This window comes from Buteo buteo, chromosome 30 (assembly GCF_964188355.1).
Source record: "Buteo buteo chromosome 30, bButBut1.hap1.1, whole genome shotgun sequence".
In the NCBI taxonomy this organism is placed as follows: Eukaryota; Metazoa; Chordata; class Aves; order Accipitriformes; family Accipitridae; genus Buteo; species Buteo buteo.
The window spans coordinates 2,412,030-2,437,418 of record NC_134200.1 but is presented as its reverse complement, the minus strand read 5'-3'; the positions used below and the strand labels follow the sequence as shown (position 1 = coordinate 2,437,418).

Below are 25,389 nucleotides of genomic sequence, written 5' to 3'. Positions count from 1 at the left end.
ACAGCGGAAGTCCTGTTCAAACTGAGACGCTACAAAGGATGACAAGGTGGAGCTAACACGTTCAACAGCCTCTTTGGTCCTTTTGTCGACAGAAGACTGTGAAGATGCTCTGTCGGAAGCTGCTAGTTCCGCCTCCCTCCATCTCTCTTCTCCGGATTTGCCTGCTCTGCTGGTGCTTCCCACAACAAGCTCTGAGAGCTTCTGCCTGCCTGCTGGCCCAGGCTCGGCTGCATCAGACGGGCTGGGTACCAAGTGCTCCCCAAAGCTCTCCAACACGCTCGCCACAATCTCTTGAGCCACCAGTCTGATCTTGTCCCGGCGATCCGCAGAAGTGTCCAAAGGCTCTGGCCTTCTGGCGCTGGCAAACAACCTTCCACGGACCTCATGGGGAGCCCTCCTTAAGACGCGGACGGACTGACCCAGCGCCTTCACCCGCTCCAGCACCGCCTGGACCACGGTCTCAGCCACCTCTTTAAGCTCCTGGTCTTCTGCCAGCGTAGCCCGCAGCACCGTAGGCTGTATGCTGTTAGGCGCTTCTTCTCTGGCACATGCTGCAGACTAAAAGGAGGAGCAGTTAATGAGTGAATGGGTTCCTTCACCTCCCTTTGCTTTCCTCTTCCTCCTCACGGGACCCCTGCCCAGATGAGCCCCTAGCAGTCAAGCTGGAAAAACTCTGGTTTCTCTGTAGGCCACCTGGCACACGGAGGTTTCTGGTCTCCTGCGGCCAGGAGCCAAGTGTTATGGGCACCTCTCAGAATCAAGCAGGTGCCATTTTGCTTAGAGCAAAGGGCACTGTAGCCCCCCTGGACCTCAGCACGGTGAACCAATAGCGGAGGGAAAGCTGTCGAAGGTACTGGACCAGGCCCTTCTGCCGCGGGTCCCAGCTGCTCTTGGGGCACTGCTGCCCTCTATCAGGGTGCCCTGTTTGCCCCTTTTCAGGGCCGAATGCCAGGAATGGCTGTTCTGAGAGCAGAAAAGAAAACGATCCTTCTTCTTGAGGCACCTGGCTGTTGTCTGCCAGCCCAAGGAAACGTCCTCGGGACAGGAGGCAGCCTGAAGGTCCACCGCGGGCTGCCGGCCTTGTGCAAAGTGGGGAAGAAATTGCGAGTCAAGCACAGAGCCAGGCAGCAGCCGGAAACTGACATTTGCTCTTTTGCGGCTTGACAGCCTGAGTGCCACGGCAGAAGGAGCTTAACCCTTCACCCCGGCGTAGACAGCACCCCACACTATCCAGAAATGCTTCCCAAGAGGCTGTTGCAAGGGATGGAGCCGGGCAACGTTTAACGGGACCCCCGCTAACGAGAACCGGGCAACAGCAGGCTCTCCGCTAAGCTAATCAAAGACCTCCTGGAAGAGAAAACCAACCCACGAATGGCCAAGCACCGGCACTGTCAGGTTCAGGGACACTGCATCTTCGGATGCAGAAGTCTTTGGATGAAACCAAGAGTTTTTCAACCAGGCGCGAAACCAGCACCATGGACCGTGCGGCCACTTAGTGCAGCAGGTTCGTGCTAAATGTGCGAGTCCCTGCTCAGAAGTGGCCACTGAGAGTGCCCAGGCACACTTCTGTGTCAGAAAGGGCTAGTGCCTCGTGTCTCAGAGACACAGGAAGGCAAGCAACCGCTTCTTGGTCTCTGACAGCCACCCTCAAACAAGGACACGTCGCACACCGGCCAGGCACCACCTCCTCAGCGACCAAGCACCCTTCGCAAGCCCTGAGCAGCTGTGTGCGTGTGTGGCAGCGTCCTCTCCCGAGTCCCAGGTACCAACGTGCTGCCGCACAGCAGAGGCAGCCCCCAGCATCCACCCGGCTCCTACTCACCGGCCTTCCTTTGAGAGCGGACTTTTCGGAGCTGCTCTCATTGCCTGGCTGCCTTCTCTTTCCCAGCTGCTGCTGCTGCTGGCACTTGGCCTGCTGGAGGAGGCGTTGGTCTTTTTCAAGAGCCTCCAGTCTTTCCATCTGCTTCTTGGTCACAGTCAGATGCCTGTCAAGAGAAAGGAAGGCAGCTGAGAAGGAGCAGCTCTGTCCCTCTTGCCCAGGCCATTTTCTGCTCGGCCGCTCCCATCACCCTGCTCCTGGTTACTTTGCTCCAGTAGTCCCCCTGCCTGTCCAAGGCTCCAAACACAGACCGCGCCAACGTGACTGCAGCCCGCACCGGCTCCTTCCACCACTGGCCTTTGTTTGTTTACTGGAACAGGAGGCTCCAGCACTTCTCTCAGGGACCAGGGGCCCCCTTCAAGAGCAAGCGTTACTTGGCCTTTTCTTACCTCTGCCTCCTCTTCCTCTTTCCACCTGGCAAACTCTGTCTTTGCTCCTGCGGCAGCCACTCTTGCGGGTGAGAAGCGTCAGTCCCTCCCGGCAGTTTGGAGGCATCCTCTGATTGGGCCAGGTCTTGCTGAAGCTTTTTCTGAAAGGTGACATCGGGTTGTGGCTTGCTGTTGCCTGGACAAGCGCTCACGCCCCTGCATGCTGAGGCACCCCGCGGACCCAGGACAGCGATCTGCTTCAGCCACGCGACGAGGGCAGAAAAGAAATGCTTCCCCCGGGACTCCGCGTGCTTGCACGTGACTTTTCTGCCCGTGCCCACCCCTGCACCCTGCGCTAGCTCAGCTCGCAGCCCGGTACTCCTCTCCCTGCCACAAGACCCGGCCCAGCAGCACAGCCCTCACCTCTTCGGCACTGACCGCCTCCCCTCCCCAACATGCTGCAAGTAAAGCCCCAGCCCTCGGCACCGTGCCGCTGACCGGTGTCCACGAACACTCCGCTTTGCCTACCTCCTCTCGCAGGAACGTTTTCTCTGCCTCCAGCTTGAGCGTGGTCAGATACTGCCTGTACTCATTGAACTCCTTCAGAGTGCAAACCACCTATGGAGAGACGAGGGGAGAAATCCCCCGAGAACTCTCAAGCCGGCTCCGTAGGCTGCCTTCCCCAAAACGGCCCAAACCCAGCGGCGGGAGGGGAGCTGCTCCTCTGCACACCCTCCCCTCCCCTCCGCTTCGCTCCCCTCCCCTCCCCAGTGGCGGGGCCCCTGACTCCCCCCCAGCCAGGGCCGAGCGGTGCTCCTCGCCTCAGCACCAGGCCTCGCACCGGCTGCCTCCTCGACGCTCAGGCAGCGCGGGGCAGCCGGAGAAGAGCAGGAGTGGGAATTGCCAGAGGGACGCTGGCGCTACTTCTGCTCCCAGGGCAAGCAGCCCCACAGCCCTGTGCCCTCCGCCAGCAACAGGCGGCTGCAGCAAGCGCTCTGGGAACCCCGCTTGATGAGGACTGTTTTTATCAGCCCCATGCCCAAACCTACTCTGCCGTCACTGGTGACGTAACCCTCCCTCTTCAGCCTCTGCAGGTTGTCCTTGCGTTTGTGGTAGGCCCGCAGATGCGGGTCATGCAGGCTGTTGTAGTCGGTGCTCAGCAGGCGGCAGTATGGATCTCCCAGATTGAAACAGCCAGAGGGCTGGTGAAGCTGTGAGAGAGATTTTGCAGACTATGAAGGAGGAAGGAGAGAGCAGCAAAGGGGTGCCAAGCGGTACTTGTGAAAAGGTAAAGGTCCTCTGAGGACCAACACTCTTCTCCATCCTTCTGAAGCCACAGAGGACACCACAGCCGGGCTGCGGGGTCAGGCTGGGCTGGGCTAGGCTGGGCTGGGGGAGAGAAGACAAAGCCCACCAGCAAAGTAGGCATCTTAGGCCAGCAGGAAGAACTGCAGACCTTGCCAGTCCTCCTCTTTGTCTCTGCACCAGGGAGCCAGGAGCTTCCCTCTACTCCCCAGCGCTGCCAGATTGAGGGGCTGCGGCGCCCGCTGTAGAACAGGTGGCCACAAGGACTTCTCTGAATGACGGGGACCCCGTAAAAGAGGAGAGCTCTTCTACCCCTTTCTACTTCCTTTACCTTTTCCCCCAGCTTTGTCCTGCAGAAGACAGGCTTGGAGCCCGCATGCACAGGGATCTTGACCCCAAGTGGGAGGTCCAGCAGCCCAGTACCTCCTTCTGCCAGTGGCTGTCTCCTGTTCCCGAGCTAGAAAGAGGGAGACACTCATGGGCACTCAGGCACTATCTCCATAAGCCTCCTGCACGGCAGTTGCGAGAAAGGCTCTCGGAAGACTCCAACCAAGGGGAGCGCCCAGAGCGGCCCAGGCAAAAGCTGCTCTCTCCTTCCTCGCCCCTGTCCCCACAACTCCCGACCCTCCCTCAACCCACGTCCGCGTCCTTTCGCAGCAAGCCCTCCCACCTGCTTAGCCGTAAGCCAGGCTGGGCAGAGAGGCAGGACTCCCTGCAAACTCTCCCCAGCCCGACCACCTTGGGATCCCTCCCAGCTCCCCGGCCATGTCCCAGGCTCCCGCGCTGAGCCCTCTCCATCGGCCCATTGCTCACCTTTCCCCCCTTCCCCACTACGCTCAGCAGTGCGTCCACGTTTCGGACGCCAGCAGTGACACGGTGCTCCATGGCTCCTTCCAAGAGCTCTCCTGGAGCTGCGACCCTGCGCTGGCACCTCTCGCTCCAGAGGCACCCAGCTGTGGCCACCACAGCCGGTCTTCCAGCAAGCGCCTATATAGAGCAGTTGCACATTGTTGCATCATTGCATTGCTGCATCATCACGTTGCTGCACCACCGCATTGTTGCATCATCGTCTTGCCACGCCGCCGCCCAGCCGCCCCAGGGCCCACCTGCAGGCCCGTCTGGACACGCATGAGGGCCACCCGCTCTCGCTGACCCTGCTTTGAGCAGGGGGCCTCCACTCGGTGCTGACCTGCTGCCCCTTCTTCCTCCTTCTACCTCTTTTTCCCAGCTTTGGCCTTCAGATGGCAGGGCTGGAGCTGGGCCGCCCGCGGGTGGCTGCTGCTGCTGCTGCTGCACTGGATTTGGTAGACCAGTTTTAGACCACTTCCCTGTCACGGGCAAAGCAGCCTCAACTTGGGGAATTGCACTGAATTACATTTTTGGCCCACTGCCCTCAACATCTCCTTCCTGATTTGCGTCTTGAGAAACACAGAGGACAAACGAAGGATGCAGGAAGCCCCTCTCCTCCCCTTCAGCCCAGACACCTCTCTGTCCCCTCCTCAGTCTCCCCTGCCCTCGTTTCTGCTGCGCGTCACCCTCTGTGACACCCTCCCAGTGCCTCCCGGGAGGTGACGGGCGGCGCAGGACGTTCTGCATCGGTGCAGGGAGCACCTCAGTGCCGCCTGCTGCTTCTGACCCATCAGCTTCCTCCCACACCAGTGACCTCACCGCACCCCAGCAATGTCACCTGCCACCGCACCACCCTCTTGCTTGCCTCTCTCCTCTGCCTCTGGTTCTCACAGTCCCTGCCCTCCTCCTGCTTCCCCAAGGGGCTGAGGAGCTCAGAGCTGGGGGAAAGTGGGCACAGCGCTGCTACAGAAACCTGCCGCTGGTGATTCGCGGGTTGAGTCCCCCATGGAAAGGAGGCACTGTCACCTCTGTCAGGAAGAAAATACCCTCCTGATCACTGCAACACGCTCGCTCACAGCCCACGCTGCACTTATTGGAGAGGGACCAAAAAGATCCATTCATTGCCTCTGACACTCAAACGGTTTTAGCACGGACCTGACTAGTGTTTTCCCGACCCTCTTGCAGAAGGGGATAAGGAGCCACCAACAACCGCAGCCTCTGCATCTCCAGACCCCGCTGGGGAACACACTCGGCACTTGCTTTCTGCAGAGACACCGCTTCCTCAGCAGCGGGGGGACGGGTGTGAGCCTGGCAATATATAAAACAGTAAAAGCAGGGGCAAGCCAGTGTTACTGGTCAGCGTGTCCTGCTGGGCAATCTGAAGTTCTAGTCAAAATGACACCTCCTCTCGGAATCCACAAAGACCCTGTCCATGGTTTTTTTGTCCTGGCAAGGCAGCATAAAAAAAGAAAAAAAACTAATTTAAAGAAGCCAAGAATATTAGGCAGAACAGCGTATCTTCCAGGATTTTGTAACTTGGAACCTGCAGACCGACGCAGATGCCACTGCAAATGCAGACACCATTGCAACTACCAGCTCAGAGGCAGATACCGTTACAGATTAAGATACCATGGCAGAGGCAAAGGCCGCTGCAGATGCAGGCACCACTGCAGAGGCAGGTACCACTGCAGATGAAGATACTGTTGCAGTTAACGTTGCACACATACCGTTATGCCAAACTTTTTATAGTCCAAGATTCTGTAACTTGCATCCAAGCTCTGTGCCCCCCAGAACCATCATCTCCATCTTCTCCACCATCTCCTCCTGCCCTCAGCCACAGAAGGAAGTCTGTCTCGATAGCTTCAGTAATTTGACCAGAAGAAAGCAAGAAAACGTGTTCCTGTACTAAGGAGGAAGGGCAGGAACTCGGCAGTCATTTTCCTTTTGTTACAGTCATTAGGGATGTCCGTCCTTGCTATAAGAGAGATTCCCTTTGCAAGAACCAGGTGGCATCTCTCAGGGGAAGTTAGCTTCTAGTTCTAACTCTTGACTATTTTCTGACTTTCCTCACCTTTTGGAGCTGGGCCAGGGCCCTCTCCACATCAGACATCGCTTTTTGGAGTTAAGCAACAGTAACCCTGAGTTTCTCATGTCTACTCATTTCTGCCTTGCTCTCGTAATCCTCGGGAAGGATGCAGAAAGACTCTCAGAACTGTGACCTCTTTGTCTGGCCGGCCCAAATACATTGATTACAATACAGATTCCTCCTACATGGTCTATTTGTGCTAACCAGCCACTTAATTCACAGGCATATGAAAGCAGCTCTTCTCAGGAAAAAAAAAAACAACAACAACCATAACCAAACCCAAAACCCACTACAGATGACCAGAAGCGTCAGCTTTCAAACTGGCATTGTTTGAAAACAGAAACACTCTGCCCAGCCACAAACGCAAAGGTGTGCTTTTAGTACATAACATCAAGAAACAAGACGTTCAGTTGCGTTTCACGGTTATTGGGCCCGTTACATTGCCATGTTCACAGACACACAGAGGAAAAAAAACCCTTATAAACCTCTCTAAAGTGGGTCAGAGGAATAGCCACTCTCACAAAGATTGCTCCAGACAGAGTCAACAAGGTCAACCATGAAACGCTGAGCAAATGCCCCAGCTGCAGCTTTCTCGGAGGGGTCCTCCTGTTTCTGCAGCGTTTGCATCGGCTGGCGTTCGCAAGGTGCCTTTCGAGACAATGCTGCGTGTCAAAATTCAGCCTCTTGTTGGTACGTCTTTGACCTGGACTTGGAAGAGTGACCACAATGTACAACTCATCAATCCACACAAAATCAAGGACACCAGTATTTGCATTCTCCAGCCCCTCCAGTCCCTGTGGATGAAAAACAAACACCCCCGCCCCCATGTTCCTGTGAAGAAGCGATGGGCCAAACTAATCCTCTCCTGCTGCCCTAGCATGCACTAGTCTAATTAGACATTGTTTTATTGGGCTTGCAGAGAAAGAGAGCCTTGGGACAAGCTGAAGGCTGTCCAGGATTTTCTGCACTTTTCAGCGTTTACGGTTTATATCCAGTTTGGTGTAAGTAAAGACTGAAAAAAGAAATGGAGAAGGCTGATGAATGGTGAGTAAGCATTACTGTAAAGGTGGATAATTATTATTAGGATGGTGACAGTTTTTTATCAGAAATAAAATTCTATTATTATAAATAAACACCGTTATGAAGAGGAAGCCTTGCCTTTTCTGTCGACTGCTAATTGGGTATTGCTCTTATCGTTCCCTGACTCCTTGGAAATCACGAACGCATGCGCACCACAAGGCATGTCTCGTTATTTTGGGAACGTGTTATTTCCCACTGAGTACCAAGACGACAGCTCTTAATTGTACGTCCCGAGAGCAGCCTCCACCGACTGTCCCCTGCTGCGCACCAACACGAACAGCACTGTGCTCTCCCCTGCCCATCTCCACGCTCCGGAGGAGCTGTTCACACACCCCTGCCCGGGCCATGCTGCCTCAAAATTCCTCCTGTGCTGCTCAAGGCCCTGAAAACTGTCACGCTACAGCTGTACCCAGATCACTGTTCCTCATTCTGAGCGAGACCGCCTGGTCCTGTGTATTCCCACCTGTCTACAGCAGCTGTTGCCTTCTGTCTTGTAAGCGTTTTGGAAAAGTACCCCTTTTTTCCTGAATACCCTCTTTGACCTCACTACAGGACAGGTCCCCAGTCCACCACCACGGCTGGTAAAGGCCGTAGCGATACAGAATTGCGCAGGGATGACAAATACCCAGTGGTCCAGCTCGCTTCAATTGTTTAAGACAAGGCTTTTGGCTAGAACACAGTCGAGAAAATTTAAAACCTAACACTCCCATCTGGACCGGCAGCTCTTTCTTCATCAGTTCTTTGCATTGCTCTCATTCCTCGGGAGTACACAGCAAGCAAAGATCAGTCACAAACATGCACGAGACCGGACATCCACATACTTGCTGCCTACCCAGTAACATTAGCAAGGCCCTGCCTAAACACAAAGATTAAATTAATGTACAGATTTCCTACGCAGGAAGCAACTAAGGATCAACCAAATACAACCATCTGTTGTTACCTATTTGCACAAGAGGCACACGCTGCTTCCGCTTCTATCTTTCAGGCTGTTACCCATGAGAAAACGGAAGCACGTTTTATTGCAAGAGGAAACCTTCAATTGGAAAGCCAGTTCATGGCCTGGTTTGCCTCTCTATGCACGTATCTAGTGAACAGCCGAGGAAACGTTACACGAGCAATTAGCAAAGCAAACCCAGGACACCTCAAGAGGTCCCGCAACTACACCAGTCTGTCTTTCCTTTTCACCCCAGTTCCCAAAGCACCAAGGCAGGAGCAGGCAGGGCACTCATGCGCTCGGCTCACACCAGGGAGGAGAGAGCAGGAGCAGCCCTCTGTCACCCAGGCTTAGCAACAACAATTTCTGCTCTCATCTGGGGCTTAGTCCATGTGTAGTCATACGTGTGAGTTATGGCCTAGCCATGGTGATACTGCTCAGCTCAGGGTTCAACATGAGACCTTGTCCTTTAAGGAGGACCATTACTCCATAGCTTCACTAGGCAAGCCTGATTACTTTGTATAAACTATGCATGCTTTGCTGAGGACCCCACCCTTGAAGAAGGAACTAAAGACTGATAAAAAGGAAACATCCTGCTCCAGAAGGCCCCCGAAGATTGCCAAAGAAGCATGAACCAGTGTCCTGATTTCAGCCGGGACAGAGTTAATTGTCTTCCTAGTAGCTGGTACAGTGCTGTGCTTTGAGTTCAGTATGCAAAGAATGTTGATAACACTGATGGTTTCAGTTGTTGCTAAGTAGTGTTTAGTCTAAAGTCAAGGATTTTTCAGCTTCTCATCCCCAGCCAGTGAGAAAGCGGGAGGGGCACAAGAAGTTGGGAGGGGACGGAGCCAGGGCAGCTGACCCAAACTGGCCAACAGGGTATCCCATACCATGTGAAGTCACATCTAGTATAGGAACTGGGGGGAGCGGGGGCGGGGGATCGCCGCTCGGGGACTAGCTGGGTGTCGATCGATCGGCGGGTGGTGAGCGATTGCACTGCGCATCATTTGTACATTCCGATCCTTTCATTATTGCTGTTGTCATTTTATTAGTGTTATCATTATCGTTATTAGTTCCTTCTTTTCGGTTCTATTAAACCACGCCTATCTCAACTCATGAGTTTTACTTCTTTTCCCGATTTGCTCCCCCATCCCACTGGGTGGAGGGGAGTGAGTGAGCGGCTGCGTGGTGCTCAAGTTGCTGGCTGGGGTTAAACCATGACAATCTCCCTCCGAACAAGGGAAAAATAACATCAGAAACTCTCAACCGGACACAACAAGACCTTGAACTCTTTGAAACCCGACACAGAAGATGTCTCTATGAACTACTTTTTAAACCTACTTTTTAACAACCAAAACACTTTAGTACGCTTTAGTGGTACGCTTCAGACAACCATGATTAATTGCAAGAAATCACACGAGATCATCTGAACGCCACTTTGAAGGCTGTTTAATGTTTAAGCAAGCTGGGAAGAGATTTTGTCAGCCAGGAGTCCATCAGTTAGCACTTGCATCTTCAAGGGAACCAAGTTTTGTAACACAAGACGGGTATTTTTATCCCTAAACCCATTTACTCTCAGCAGGGGAAGGTAATTCACTGTATACTAGCACTCAGCCGTTCACACACACTTCCCCACTTTTACAAAAAAAAAACCCCAACATGTTGCACTAAGCAGTATTTCAGATGGAAGGCAAATGTAGGTAATCCCTCCCGAAATAGAGGCAGCTCAAAGCAATTGCCCTCCTGTCCCACAGGGAGCATCCCAACAGAAGACTGAGCTCCCCAACAGGTCTTGCGTGACTGCAATCCCTCCCCAGGAAGCCCAAAGAGAAATAGGATGCTCTTGAAAAATCCCAGCCCTCAGCACTTGAATGGTTTCAGAGCAAAAATCTGGACGAGAACAGCAGCCCCGTTTGAGGCTCAGCAAAGCACAGCCTGGGAAAACCAAAGCCAGGAGATGAATTCGCAGCTTTTACAGAAGGCCTCTGCACAGCAGAAGCATCCTCACTTCCAACACCCTGGATTTTTCCCCTCCATCTCCAGCACTGCCTCCCATCTCCCCGTGCTCTCCTCTCGCCCACGCACCTTTCCCACCCATTCCGTGACCTCCCAACGCCTCTGTCTTTCTCTGTGTTTGTGTGGCAGATGGTACCTCGGAAACATCGTCCCAGACGCGTCACCTGCATCTCCTGCTCTTCTTCCTCTGCTGTCACATGACTGCTCCAGCTGCCTGAGGCACTTTTGGACCTCCAAAGCCCTTTCAGCCTGCCTCCCTTCTGCTGTTAAATCCTGCTCCTGCAAGAGAAGTGACAGCCACTTGCTCTCCCCTCTCTGGCATCTTACCTGCATCTTCCTGAGCTGGTGGGAACTGTCGCCATCAGCCCCGGCTGCACTCCACTCCAAGTCTTCTCCTGGCACGGGCGCAGCTCTGGGTGTGCTTGGTGCGTACCGTGCTTCCTGAAGGAGAACAGCAACAATCAAAGCGACTCCTGGGCAGTGTCCTGCTGGGAGAGCCGATCTGAAGGCAAGTTTGCTGCAGGTCCTGAGGCCGGCTGGTCCAGGGCTGCTCCCTGTCCCCCAGCTCGGCCACAGGTCCCACGTCTGGCTCCTTCCATTCCAACAGGATTTTGGAAAGCCCGCTCCCAGCTGTGAGCACCAGCCCACGGGCACGGGGCACAAACAGCCCCCTCCCCCGAGGGCCCCAGCCCCCAACTGGCCTCTGTCCCCAAACCGCTAAAACTTCCAAACAGGCTCTCCCTCCAACTACCTGCCGTTTTAAGAAAACAAACTGTATGCTCCCAGACTCAGTAGGCTGACTAAGACTCTCAGAGGGTGATTTGGGATTCAATTCCAGAACAAAACAATATCCATTACAGAATCTCAGCCACCACCTCCATCATCGTCATCGCTGACCCACAAAAGCTGCCTTGTAAAAAATCTTACAGCTGATTAAAATTACCCTCTCCTCCCCAAATCTTTGTCCTTCTCATACCCTCAGCCTACTGCAGTAATAATCACATCACTATTCTGTAATTACCACCAATCTGAAACCCCTCCGACACATCATTCCCTGATGTGACTGACAGTACTGTTGAAAAGGGAGAACCATCACTAACCACGCAGCCACCTGTTAGTCGTCCTGTCTCTGTGACCGACCACATCTACATGGCTATCTCTGCCTGACAGGAGGTGACCGGCCTGAGAAAAAAAAGAAAAAAAACCAAAAACCTTACATTGTCTTGGCTCTAGCGTAAGCAAGGAATTTATGATAGTGATACAAACAAGTTTAAGAGAAAGCAGGATAGCGGAAGAAGCAGAAAATATGGTATGTCTCACCCACCTCTAATTTCAGAGGAAGTTCCAGGGGAGGGTTTTTTTCTCGGTCTGTGGCGTCTTCTTACCACTGCACAGCCCAAGTGAGAAAACACACACCTGTGTTTTATGTAGAACTGTAAACTACAAGAGTAGAACTAGCCAGTCTACGTAATTGGACTTCTTTCCAGGACACATCGGTCACTCCTTTTACATTTCAGTGGAGAGCTTTGCGTTAAAAATCCCTAAATTCTGATACGAAAATAGCAAAACGTCACCTGTAAATCTTTGAAAGGAACAAAACATTGAAGGAAAACTGTTCATATAAACTGTAAATGACACTTTTTTTCCCTAGCTGACCAGGCCTGTCAACTATTGGCAGGAACACGAGCACCCTCACACCCATCCGTAATCCAAAGATCCTTACATGTCTCCCTGAAAGGGGACTGAAACTGCTTCTTCTACATTTACACTGATGAAAGTTATACCTTACGGTCGAGGCCGACAACATAACTGACAGTACAGCACGGAACCAACAGAATGAACATTGAACAAAGGCAAACAAAACAAAGCCATAAAAAACGGGGATGCTTTGGTGCTCAAAAAGCCCCTCCTCGTGCAAAATCAGAAGCAAGAGAGAGCCTAACCCTATCAAGTATTTTACTATTCTCTATAGAAATAGCCACCAGAAAATACAGCCGTTTTCATAACAAAGCTGCCAGCTAAATTAGATGCCCTCATTTAAGGGCAACCACTTCTGGCAGCTCTTGGAGGGGTGGGACCAGAAGAAATCCGGGCAGTTTCACGGATTAATTTTACTTCTCCATTCTTCAAAACTGTTCCCCATCTGCAGGAATGACCGGGACACCACTTCAGGGAGCAAGGCAAGAAATACTTCACTCCAACATACAGTTTTAAACCACGCCCTTGCCCACTCTCCCCAGCTCTTCTAAGAAGCCCGAATTCACCATCTGACCTAGGGCAGAGACACACACAAGAGCCACCAGCACAACCAAGTCAGACGTGCTTGGAATTCAGGCATCCTCTTTTCATGGCGCTTGCTACCCGCCCAACAGCAGCAACCCTCCAACCAAAATTTCGAACCACGTACACAGCTTTCCAACAAACAAATGTGGGGAGAGGATGTTTCTAACGTGAATGGAGTAATTCCTGTTACTTGACACAGTCACCTTTTTATTCAACAGAAAACACTAGGGTATTAAAAGAGAATCAACCACGTCCTAGCTGTGAAACAGGAAAAAAACCCCAAACACCTGATATCCCATCCAATTAGTTTCTCACTTCAACAAGTACAGTACAAAGGAGAGTATGAAAATAGAACTCAACCCGTACAGCCTCAGGACGTCGCTCAACTAACAGGCACTGAGACAATCAGACACATAGCGCAAATGAGTTAAGCTGTGCTGAGTGCACTTCCAGGAACACCAATCCGATATCTCAAAGCATCTTAAGGAGCAGACTCTGAGAATTCGGTCCCTTAGAAAAAGAAAAAACACACACTTGCCCTGTGCAGTTACTTCTCGTTTTTAACTTTAGGAAATACATGCACAAATGAAACTACAGTATTTCAAAATTAGCCAGGAAGCAAACTGTTAGGGAATGGCACTAAACAAACAGCAGGCACTCTGGACAAAGCAGGAAAAACAAACGGGGGGGGGAATCAATTGGGCTAATTGAGCTGGCATGATTGAAGCAAGAGCCCCCTGACACACAAAGGTCTTTATATACCACAAAAACTTGAGGGCAGCAGCTGCTCTATCATGAAGAGGCAGCCCAGAGCTCATCCTGTGCAACCAGAAACATCCTGTTCTCTTCTGAATCTCTCTCCTCGTTCTAGTTTGGGTCAGAAAAGGGGACCCTAAGGTCTGACAGCCCCCAGACACAATCACCCTCACGGTTGCCCTTTCCCCCAAATGGAACCCCTTTCAGTTTATCACAACTCCTACCGTACCTGCTTCACTGGCAAAGGCACCTGCTGGCCAAATCACCGGACTGAGGCAAGCTGGGCAACGTTGCCGCGTGCCGCGATGGCTGAAGGCAGAAGCGAAGCCGTGGGGGATACCACGCTAGGCAGAGAGCCAGCGGAAGGCAGTGAGCAAAAAGGCTCTGCCTTCAATGCTGGAACTGAGGAAGTAGCTGCAGCAAGTTAAAAAGTGGCATTCAAAGACAAATCCCAGCACACCTGACATTCCAGCCTGCATTCAGGAACACAGTAGCATTCTCCCCTTGGTTTACAAGAACCACACCGTTAAGGACCAGTAGCATAGGTTCTTCAGCACTTGGAACAAGAATTCCACATGCAACACGTGCCAACAGAAATGCCTTGGCATAGACAGCAGCAGCTCGCGAGGGCCCATTTGCACCAAGGGGTAAGCAACCCAGGACAGCAACAATTAAACTGCTTACTGGGTAGGCAGGCAGAAGTCCTCCAGGTCCCACAAGATACTGGTTAGACAACAAGGGCGGTACACCTCGGGGCATCTTTGGAGGAGCTTGGCCTGGACAATCAAAACACAGACACATTAACAAGCCATTACAAAAGAAAAGCCTTCAGCATCCACACAAGATAGCTCACACCACTTCAAACTGCCTCCTAAGGGGCTGAAGTACCTCAGATTAAGAGTCTGGGAAGAACTTTAGGGGACCACCCACCCTGCAAGCCCTCACACTTGGCCCTGCTGTCAAGTTCCATTACACATACTGCATCCACACCAGAAAAGGAAAATAGCACACAAATCTGCAAACTGTTTTTTGGTTTGGTTTGGTTTGGGTTTGGTTTGGGGGGTTTTTTTTGTTTATGAGAAGAGTGAGCTTTTGGATGTTTGAAGCAAATAAATACACACTGAAAATGAAGAGTCTCATTCATGGATTTAAAATTACAAAGCAACCATTCACTCACAGCACAGACTGGATTTGCTTTGAGATGAAGTCAAACAGAGTAAGACGCAGTACAAAAAGAAGTAGAAGCAAAAGGCACACTTCTCAAAGTGCAGAAATATTTGGATAACGTACAATTTAGTTGATCATAAAGGCACTCATGTTGGCTACCGTTAGATTTCAGACTTGCTTTCGCGTTTGGTTTCTTGGTTGCTCAAGGAACACTGTCATAGAACACTTCTGTAAGCTGGGGTCAAGGAAGCTGCAGTGAAAAAAACAAGGACTCAGCTAAAAAGTAACTTCACCACAAAAACAGACCTTGAAGAGAAAAGCAACGACCTGACCCAGAGAAAAAAAACTGAAGGAGATGGGATGCCTTCTCTGAACCAAGCTGAGATGAGAAAGGCTGAAGCCAAGTATTACGCAAAGAACAATGCACGTTGTGGTCAATTGTTTTACATCTTCCTAAGCTGCTGGTACTTCTTCAGCAGCTGTACACAGACAGCAGCTCTCACCTATAAAAGCTTACCTCATGCACTAGCACAGATACGTCTGGGTTTGACCTGCAATTACACCTCAGGAAGGGCAACTTCCTTTACGGATTCTGCTCATCAAGTAGCCCTCCTTCTCTACGCAACGGTTCACCTCAGCTAACCCAGAACTGGCAGAAAGTTCAGAGCACTTCCCACCCTCCAAAATGAGGGGAGTGGGGAGTTCCCTCAAGCTCTAAGTTTCAGCACATTTCATCTGGCATAAAAGCTTTGAAGTGTTTTACAAACACTGCTGCTCTTTCAAGACAGCGTACCATTCCGTGCCTCAGACAGAAAGAAAGGCCCGACTACAAAGGTCATAATAACGGAGCTGTTTAATGAGGTAACTTCATTGCCACCCTTCTGTTGTAAGTCTATCTGTGGCAGGAGTCTGCTGCCCGGTAGGAGTCCGCTGCCCTGTCCGTGTTGGCCTTCATGCGCGCTGCCAGGCGGGAGAACGTCCGTCCACTGGAAGTGCCCTCCAGGCTGAAGAGGTGCTCCAGTAAGGAAAGACAGCAGCTCTGCCGCAGCAGCCAGGCTAGCCTCTTCCTCCTGCCACACGAGAGAAACTGCTTGGCCCAGAGGCTCTAGCTGTGCAGTGCTAAATGGGACAGGGCCGGTGGAAAGCAGGGCGCAAGGAGGGAGGGAGTGTGGGGCTCTGCCGTCCCCTGGTCTACCCGCACGTGGCTCCTTACTGCCTCGGTCCTGCTAAGGCCTATGTGTCAGGTTCAGGGTGGCCTCAAGCCTAGGCAGGTTGGGCCGGGATGCCTGGAACCAGGTGGGAAATGGCTCTTCCTCCCCTGGCTTCTCAGTTCTGCTTCTTACCGGGCCTCCTGCGGAAGGGAGGATGCTCTTCTGGCAACATAAGAGGCACACGGCAACTTTTCCACCTGAGACTTGACAAAGGCTCCAATGGAGGTCCGGGGGAATTGTCTTCCGAGCAGGCTCAAAGCCTCCCTGAGCATTTTCTTTGCCAGCTTCATGCGCCCCATATGCCAGCAGACCTGCAGAGGAAAAGGGAAACATCCTGATATGGACTAGCTGCCCAGGAGACTGCAGGAATCTCCAAGTGGCTGGAGATGCCAGGGATATCCCCTGCAACCGCGGAAGGCATCCAGCTCCGTCCCCCGGGAGATCCCTCCAGACCTGCCCGTCTCTTACCTCCCCTTTGAGGCTGAAGAAGGTGGCCTCTTCAAAGCAGGCTATCACATTTGCCTTCTTCTCTAGTGAGTTCCTCAGGACCTCCGCTTCGTTCAGCTTCATGAGGGCCTTTGCGCAAGCACACAGAGAGCAGGTGAGCGTGGGTGCAGAGCCCATGGCCAGCCTTGTCCTCCCTCATCATTGCCTCTGGCATCCGTCTTAAGAGGGCCTGTTTCTCCCCCTGGTGACGCCCGCCCAAACACAGTCACACTGTCTCAGAGCACAGACAGGCACCAGTGATCCTTCAGACGGCCTCCCTGCTAATGCCCCTCGTGCTAAGGGCACAGTGCCTTGTGTCTCTTGCCGCAGAAGAGGCAAACCAGAGGAAAAAGTCAGGGTCTGACCCCAGCATTTCCCTTCCAAGGTCCCGCAAAGGCATGCCCTAGTGCAACGGCCAGGCAGGCAGGCCTCTGTGCACAGTGGGTGCTGGCAAGCAGGGCAACTCACCATGTAGCTGTTGGAGACATGCAGGTAGGCAGCCGCAGACTCCAGAAGGTAGTAGAAGGCTCTGGCAGCATCGCCCATCGCCATGTAGTGGCGAGCCAAAGGCACGAGCACCGATTCCACGATGGCTTTGCATTCACATGAGCAGGTACCGCTGTGCTTCCTGTCGGTCTTGCTGGGCAGCTCAGCTGTCTGTTCGCTCTTTGCCAGAAACCGTCCTGCCACACTAGTCAGAGGACGGTTCCCAGGAGAAGAAGAGAGCAAAGAATACACAGGCATCACCTGTACTGCTCTTTCTCCCCACAGAGACGGCATCAGAAGCCCTTTGTTCAAAGCAGAGCACGAGGCCATGGGCATGTATGACCCGTACAGGTGCTTGGCAGGTAGGGAGAAAGAGACAAGCTGGGCTTTCTGTCACCTCTTCCCACAGGCAAACCACCCGAGTCCCCGGGGCAGGTTTTCCCCTGCAGATTTTGCAGTGCTACTCTGTAGGAACTGGAAAGCAAAGGCTGCTCCAGTGTAGTGTGATGATCGCTCTGAGCCCACAGGCTTCCTCAAGCACTCCCTCATCTCCACGGCCATCTCCTCCCACCTCCCACCCCACAGAAAGCCTCTTCCCTAAGCTGCAGTCACAACCGGCAGCCAAATGGCGGCGCTTCCTTTGTCTCCTCTGGACACCCTGAGCTCACTGCCTTCCAAAATCATCAAAACCGTGTCTGCTCACCCAAAATCCTCCTCCAGGAAAGCCTGCTGCTGCTGCAGAGCACCTGCAGCATCAGGAAAGAAAACAGGGGGTTAGATACCTCCTCACACACCCCAGGGGAAGAACTACTCTCCCTCTCCCAGCGGGCTGGGGATCGCAAGGGTCCTTGCAAGGGTCCCGACACACTGCGGAAAGTCTGCAGTGGCCATCCTCACCTCCTGGGCTCGTCCCTAGCAGATGTCCTCCCACCCCATCCCCAGCACAGCCCCCCTGGGGTCCTGGAGGGCCCAGGCTGTGAAGCATGGTGCACAGCATACCCTCAGGGGTGTGAGTCCTATCCCTCTTCAGCTGTTCTCCTGCCAGCACCAAGGCCTCCCAGCTGTGAGGGTCGCCCTGCTCAGCAGGGCCCTGACTGCTCCCTCCCTCCTGGGTGCTGGTGACAGCGAAGCGGTGGAAGGCAACAAAGTCCCCTCGGCTGCAGCTCTCGCATTTGTGCGCGTGCCGCTCCAGGAAGGCGGCGCACTTGCGGTGCAAGGCGACCCGCTGTCTCTCGGGCCACAGCTCGTAGGCAGCCTCCCGCAGCAGTGGGACACAGAAGACCAGCACGCCAGACTGCCGCTCCGTGGTCTTCTTGCTCGGAGAGGGTCTCTCCACACCTGCAGGGCAAAGGGCCTTTGCATCAGCCTGAGCTGGGGCCAGGGCTCAGGGCCGTCCCAGCCGGGGCATGAAAGTCATGCCTTGGTGAGCATCCTTAGCAGCAAACCAGCGCTGCTGCACACCGAGCCTTGCAGGACGAGGCAAAAGGGCCCGCCTTGCCTTGCTGATGCCAGCACAGCCTTGGGGACACAGTGCTCAGCTGTGCTCCAGACAGGAGCTGGGGATGTTGCCGCCAGCCGAAGCAAGCCCCGGCCAGTGCTTTCTCTCCGCTCCTGGCAAGGCAGTCCCCAGCCTCCTGAGCTTCCCCTGCTGCACCACAGGGGAATCAAAGCTGAATAAAAGCCTCTCAAAGGCCCTGGGGCACTTTGGAGGGCATCTTTGATCCGGATGCCGCAGGCAGCTGGGAGAGGATATCGGTGATGGCACATGCCCTCCCGTGCCTGCGCTACAAGCAGCACTTGAAGGCAGAGGAGCAGAGGCACTCGGGACAGCTGGTGGGAGCTTCCCTCCAGCGCAAAGCTAGCGTTCTTTGAGATTGACTTGTAAGATCTTTGAACAAGCCATCCCGAACCGCCATGCCTGCCTGAGCTCCACCCAGCCATTACTGGGGCAGAGGGGGGAAGTGCACCATGCCCTGGCGAGCCCCACCAGGACACAGCTGGGAGCTCCCTTGGCCTCTTCACTGCTACCACTTACCACTCTCTGCCTGCCGAGAGCTGCCTGGCCCCTTGGTAGGATCTCGGACCTCTTCTGGCACCTCTGTGGTCTTCAGCCACTTAAGGATGTTGTCGCTCACCAGCATGTCCAACAAGCAATTCATCTTGTGCCTGATGCCATCAGGAAGGATGTGTGACAGCAGCTGGGTGGTAAACACTGGCCCGATGACAGCTGCAAACTTCAAAACCGTCTGCTTCAGTGGCTTTATCTGGTCCAGCTGGGCCAGCGCAATCTCTGTCAAAAAGAAGCAACACCTCTTTCTCTCTTGCCTGTTCCCCATGCTGAGGCTGGAGAGGCTGGAAAGTCTCAACACATGAAATGGGGTAGACTTTGGCCTCTTCTCCTCGGCACTGCACCTGCTGGGCAACGGCAGCCCAGGGCAGGCGTCTTCAAAATGGCTCCGCACCTGTTGGAATCGCAGGCCACGAGGCCTGGGGAAGAGCGAGACGCTCAAACAAACACTCGCCCACCTGGGGTGAGGAGGGCAGGATCCAGCAGGTACATGCATCCGTGATGCACCCTACCAGATCTGGAGTAGGGTTTTGCCCAACAGCGCACACAGAAAACAGAGAACCTTCCCTACCGCAGAGGTGGACTCAGAGCTCCCCACAACAGCTCTCTTAACTTGGCCAGACAATACTACGCCTTTCGTTTGGTTTTCTTTTTTTGGGGGCGGGGCAGACGGGACAAAACAACGTCATAGCAGGAATGCTTTAGCATGACGTTTCTTCAAGGTTCATACAAACGGCTATGGCTAGAGAGGAGGGACAGTCGTTGACAGCTCCCCCATCCAGCTCACCTGGCTATGGGGGGATTTCCGTGCCAATCCACAGAAAAAAACAATGGATTTGGTTTGGATTAAGTGCCTTGAGAGCGACGTTAGCTGGGGAGCTTAAGAAGAGAATAGCGAGGGCAAAGCTGCGATCGCAGCTGAGTCAGCGGCAAGTCAAAGACTTTTCCCAGCAAAGGATTTGTTTCTGTGAGAAAAGGGAGCCATCCTAGTGTTGCACCAATAGCCTTTTCTCTCCTACCTGCTGCTGGAAAGCAGCCAGCAGGCTCACAGCTGGTCCGCACCCAGGAGGGGAAAATGGCTGCCCGCAACCCCAGGCCTGTTTCTGCTTGCACTGGAGCCACCTTCCCAGCAGAGCCCCCAAGCTGAGCGGGTGACTCTGCAGCACACAAATGCCCAGCCTCCCTCTAGCCCATGCCCCGCGAAGGGGCCCCAGCACAGCCGTGAGCCAGCAGAGCGGCTCTCGGTCCCTCACCTTTCAAGGTGGTGGGCAGCACCGTGTTCTCCGGGTTCACGTCTGGTCTGATGATGCAGACCGTGCCATCGTTCCCCGCGCTGGAGCTCGAGGTTGCTGTGAGGGGTGAAGCCTCAACTGCAGAAGCTGGGTGGAGCAAGAGAACACGAATAAGGCAATTTGCAAAGTAACTTGCGGCTTGCAAACGTTTCAAAATTCGCCTGAGATGGGACAAGTCCCACTTCACACGGTCCAGTGCAAGCGCACAGACCTGCACGCGCTGAAGGTGGTCATTAAGCACAGCAAAACAGTTCCCACTGCAAGCATTTCTTTGCATAGCCCTCCCAGAACAGACAGGTGTTCTGCCTTCAGACCAGCTTTCCCAAACAGCCCCTCAGTCAAAGCTTCTGGCGTGCCTAGGGGGCAACTGAACACCCCGCGACAGAAAGCGGCAGCATTGCTGCCTTCGACAGGGCTACCTCCACAGCCAGGGAAATTGCCAGTGATCATGCAAAATGCAGCATCAGCCCTGGCTGTTCCCAAGGCCACAGCACTCTGGCTGGCATGGCGCTCTCGGTGGCATTGCCGCCGTTTTCTTCCGTTACCAGCACCCTTGTGGGGATTTATGGTTTTGAATTCAAGTTTCCCAAGCCCGTCCCTCGCCTCAAGCTGGGGTTTGTTCTCAAGTGAGCTGGCGTTGGGCCAGGGTAAATTATGTGCCCATTAGAATGCCTAAGAAACACCAGAAAGACATGTGCTCTGGAACCATTTCCCCTGCGTTTTAGCCCCCCAACCCCCGCCCCAAGAATTTAGGCCCCTCCAAGCCACCACAACTCGCTAGCCCCTGCTTTGGCTGTCCCAACAGCAAGGCACGCAGGAGCCCACACCTCCGCCGGACCACGTTCTGCACTGCTGCAAGATCTGACTCTGCCCAGACCCATGGGGGAACGATGGGGCAAGACTGTGCTGCGGAGAATGCGCCACAGCAACTCGCTAGTCAGCAGCAAAGGTGCTTACTGATCAGGCTCTCCCAGTTGTCCTCTGCTTTTTCAGCCCGCCTCCGGGTGCGGAACAAGAGCATCTTGTTGCAAAGAAGGCAGCCCAGCAGCTCCTTGCAGTAATACGGGATCCCCGAGCTTCTTTGGATCAGGAACCTGGACAGGAGCAGACGCGGCAGTGACCACCACAAGAGGAGTAAAGTGAAACACGGTTCAGGTGGGCGGCGAGTCACTTGGGCAATACAGGGTAGCCAGCATCTTTGTCACAGCTGCACCTCGCCTTTGAATGGGACAGTCCTCTGCTGCCTTGGGCTTTTGGGCCCCCCTGAACCTCCAGCCTTCGCTCAAGTCCATGGGAAAAGAATTGCGGCCAACGGCCAAGGCACAGAGCAGCGAGCCCTGCCTTTCCTCTCCTCAGGAGCCTAGATCCTCTCTGGCAGCAGGGCAGGCCTCTGTCCCAGGGAATCTCCCCCACAGCCTGGCCACCTAGACCAAGGCCTTTTCACAGCCCAGCCACACTTGGGCTCGGGACTCTTCCTCCCTTCCTCTCTGTGCAGCCGCGAAGGGCTGACACTTCCCACGCTCTGTGTCTCGGCAGTGGCCCACTCTCAGCTCACGCCTGCCAGGACAAGGCATAACAAGCAACCCACCTCCTAGAGTACTCGCTAGAGTCGGTGATGCTTCTAGTGGCCCTGCGCTCCCTTTCCGGGGGCGCTGATTCCCGTCCGTGGTCTGCATAGGGTCAAGCCCTCAGGAAGAGCTCCCCTGCCTCGAACTTACCTCGCTAGATCCCTGGAGATGCTGTCCACTCCAAGGTTCTGGCAGACCTCCTGCACCACAGCCGCAGGTTTCAGCTCATCCAGATGAAGATAGGTGATTTTCTGGGACGTTGTGTTGTCTGCTGCAGCTTTGCAAAAGCCCTCTGTTCTCGCGTAGCCCGGCGCCAAGCTCATGACCATGAAGTAGGAGACATTTCGGAGCACGGGTGACATGATACTCCAGGAGGCAGGGTCGATGAAATGGGCATTGTCGATGACAAAAATGCCAAATTCTCCTCCAATGGTCTGAAAAAAAGCAGGATGTTCCGAGGGCAATCCAGTGGAATCCCAAGTGTCTTGCAGGGGAGGAGACTGAGCCTCTGTCTCTTGAGAGGATGCTCTGAAGTCTCTCCCCAGCCGCCTCCCTGCTCAGAAGCTTACTGACTCTTAATTTCTTTGAGATTTTAAGGTCACACCTAACACCACCTGACCTGCAGAAGGAGGCAGCTTGGGCAAGGGAATGCAGAGGCCATTGCTCCTTGTCCAGGGTACACTTGACGGGAGGAAAGTTATGGGGTGTGTTTGTGGGGCTGCGGGGAGGAGGGGGGAGGTGGGGGTGGGGGGTTTCTCAGGCCCTGAAGCGCGATGGCCCGGGCGTGTGGTCCTCCCATCCACTCACACTGCTGTGGTGCAGAGCCTGCAGCCAGCAGGCTTGTTTTCCTTCTCTGACCCAGGAGGAAGGAAGGCAGGAAGGCAGGAAGGCAGGAAGGCTCACCTTCTCCAGCACTTTTGCCCAAGTCGAGTGCAACTCCTTTTTTCTTTCAATTCCACGCATCTTGCGAACCTCGTCCGAAACGGGAAACTGGCCAGAAAAGCAGAGTCAGGCAGAAGCATCGCTCCGGGGCGAGGCACATGAACCCACCAAGCAAGACTGCAGAGCAAACTGCCTCTGCTGGCCTCAGCACCTTACCTCTCCCCAGCACAGGTGCAAGGAGCCACAGTGGGGGCTGCACCTGGAGCCCAAAGCAGAGGCCCTCTGCTGAGGGTCACTGGCAGAGCTGGGGCTTGGGGGTGGGCTGAAGAGCTGGTTCTCTGCCTGTAGGAAGCTTGGGCTGGCTGGAGCAGACCACTCGCCCAGCACCAGCCTCTCTCCAATGCCACTTCCAAGGTGCTGAACAAGACACCAGGCACCGCCAGATGCAGCGCAGGACATGAACTCACCCCAGAAAGGGAGCCCCCCAGGGCCCAGGAACGGGAAACCTGTGCTACCACCCCCACGATTCCCACCCCCGAGGTAAGGCACTCCCAGCAGCGCGCCCACACAACATCAGACCCAGAAAAGCTCATGAGAAGGCCTTCTCCAGGGCCAGAGAGGCCTCTTGCTCTCACCTCGACAAGGAAAATGTCATTGAGGAGACAAAAGCTGCTCTCTTCAATTGTCCCTCGGAGCTTTGTCTGCAGCGTGCACTGCCTGGCACCGCACGGTTCGCTGTCCTGGAGGCCCAGGGCCCTGGCCATCAGCGTACGGATGGCACAGAAGGACTGCCTCACGTTGACCTCTAGCAGTTCCATGGCAACTACCCTGCCGTGCAAAAGCAAAGGGGACTGAGATCCCCAACAGCCCAAGCCTTCTAAGACAAAAGGGGTGCAGATGCCCTTGGGGGGGGGGGGGGGGCTCTTCAGCCACTCGTCTCAAAGTGCTTCCCAGAGGAGGCCAAGTTTTTCACTCCTCATACAAGAAAGGGCACAGAGGGGCAGTTGCTGCCAAGCCACTGGGAGAGCTGGCTCCAGACTCTCGTGTCTCCACAGCTCCAGACCCTTCATCATCTTCGAGGACTCTCTTGCTTTGCTCTACAGGGGCTGCCAAAGAGGTGGCCACAATGTGCTCACGGTCAGCTTAGAAGGGTCAAGAAGTCCCCTGTGAAAAGGGGCCCGTGAGGGTGTCACAGACACACACAGACACACATATATCAGCGCCAGCATCCTCAGGTCACTCGTGCCCTGGCACTTGCTGGATGCCCCCAGCCTGCTCTGGGCACTAATGCATCACTGAGCCAGGTGTTCACGCCAGAAGCACAGAGGAAGCTGCTGAGAAAGCGGGTGCCTCCTCAGCCACAGGGGGGAGCAGAAAGCACCTGCGCCCGCCTTGACTCACCAGGAGACCCTGGCTGCTCTTGCTGTTCCTGCAGGCCACAGAAAGCCCCAGCCCTCGCAAGGAGGCAGGACCAGGCTGCCCAGCATGTCTACCTCCACCCTCCACGAGCAGCCTCACGGTCCCATGCCAGACAGTCCCGCAGCACGGCTCTTACCCTCCAAAATGTCACACAGGTAGGAATTGAGGGTTTGCGCCAGCTCATCAGTGCCTCTGTCTGGGCCGGCCCTCTGGATGAATTTCTCTGTCAAAGCAGTGAAACCTGTAACAGGGACACCCAGAAGTCAGGAAATGCCCACGTGGGACAAAGGACCTGGCAGCCAGTTCCATGCTGCCCGGCCCGAGAACCTGTAGGTCACACCTTCCCACGCGCTGGCTCAGTGCTGGTGGTGGCAGTGGTTCACCGCCCAACATAACCCGTCCCCCTCTCTTTGGGCATCCCAGCAGAAGACCTCAGCAGTGACAAGGTGGCCACTCTGTCTGAGGAGCCCGGGCAGGGCTCCAAAGGGCCTAGCGTGTCCCAAAAAGGCTCGTGTCCGTGGCTGCTCCTCCCTGCTCACCCCACCTGAAATATCCGCAAAGAGCAGCACTCCTTGGACAGCCTGAACGGGACCGATAATCTTGAGGTAGTCCTCAGCAATGAGACTGGGGAGAAAAGCTGCTGCTTTCTCCAGCTGTGAGTGGTAACGGTTCCTCTCCCAGGCAGAAGCCATCATCAGCGCCCTGTGGCACACGGGAGAAGATGGCCGTGCCCAGCTGGGAGGACGAGGACCTCACCACACAGTGCGAGTTGCACAGTGAGCCCGGGGCCTCTGTGCGGGACTGGCCCTCTGCCCTCATGGTGGTGGTCACAATCACCTGGCAGTGACCTCCTCCGTAGGTCATCGCTTACCCATCGTCTGTCCTCAAGCAGCACAATCAGCTAACAGTGACATCCTCTGTATGTCATCGCCTGCTGAGCAGCTGCCGCCGTGACCCAGTCTCCCTCCTGGACGCTGAGCCAATGACTCGGAGGCAGCCAGCGCCACCCCACTTCTTGGAGGACAGTGCCGAAGGGAGGCTCGTGCAGCGACCCGACGCCGAATTTGCAGCTACCTACCTAAGGCCTTGCACCCTAAGAATGGGTCTTTGGAGGCTCCAAATGAGGCTTCATACCCTAAACGAGGAGCTTGGCCCCCAAAATGAGGCTTTGGGCCCTCCAAATGAGCATTTGAACCCTCCAGATTGCAGACTGGATCCTAAAAAGGAGACTGTGGAAGCTAAAAACTGAGGGTT

General features: G+C 54.5%; 1 protein-coding gene across 1 annotated transcript; it reads right to left on the bottom strand.

Moving 5' to 3' along the window:
- Positions 1 to 15,615: 15,615 nt before the first annotated feature.
- On the bottom strand, positions 15,616 to 24,999 carry LOC142025816 (adenylate cyclase type 10-like). Its single transcript, XM_075018494.1, has 15 exons — positions 24,887 to 24,999; positions 24,680 to 24,837; positions 24,272 to 24,376; positions 23,699 to 23,822; positions 23,352 to 23,544; positions 22,738 to 22,824; positions 21,985 to 22,268; positions 21,224 to 21,360; positions 20,228 to 20,344; positions 18,942 to 19,196; positions 17,906 to 18,244; positions 16,889 to 17,103; positions 16,403 to 16,510; positions 16,067 to 16,245; positions 15,616 to 15,793 (listed from the first exon to the last, which is right to left on the bottom strand). Exons 1-15 carry the CDS (start codon positions 24,997 to 24,999, stop codon positions 15,616 to 15,618), a joined length of 2,592 nt encoding a protein of 863 aa, XP_074874595.1.
- Between the last annotated feature and the right edge of the window lie 390 nt (positions 25,000 to 25,389).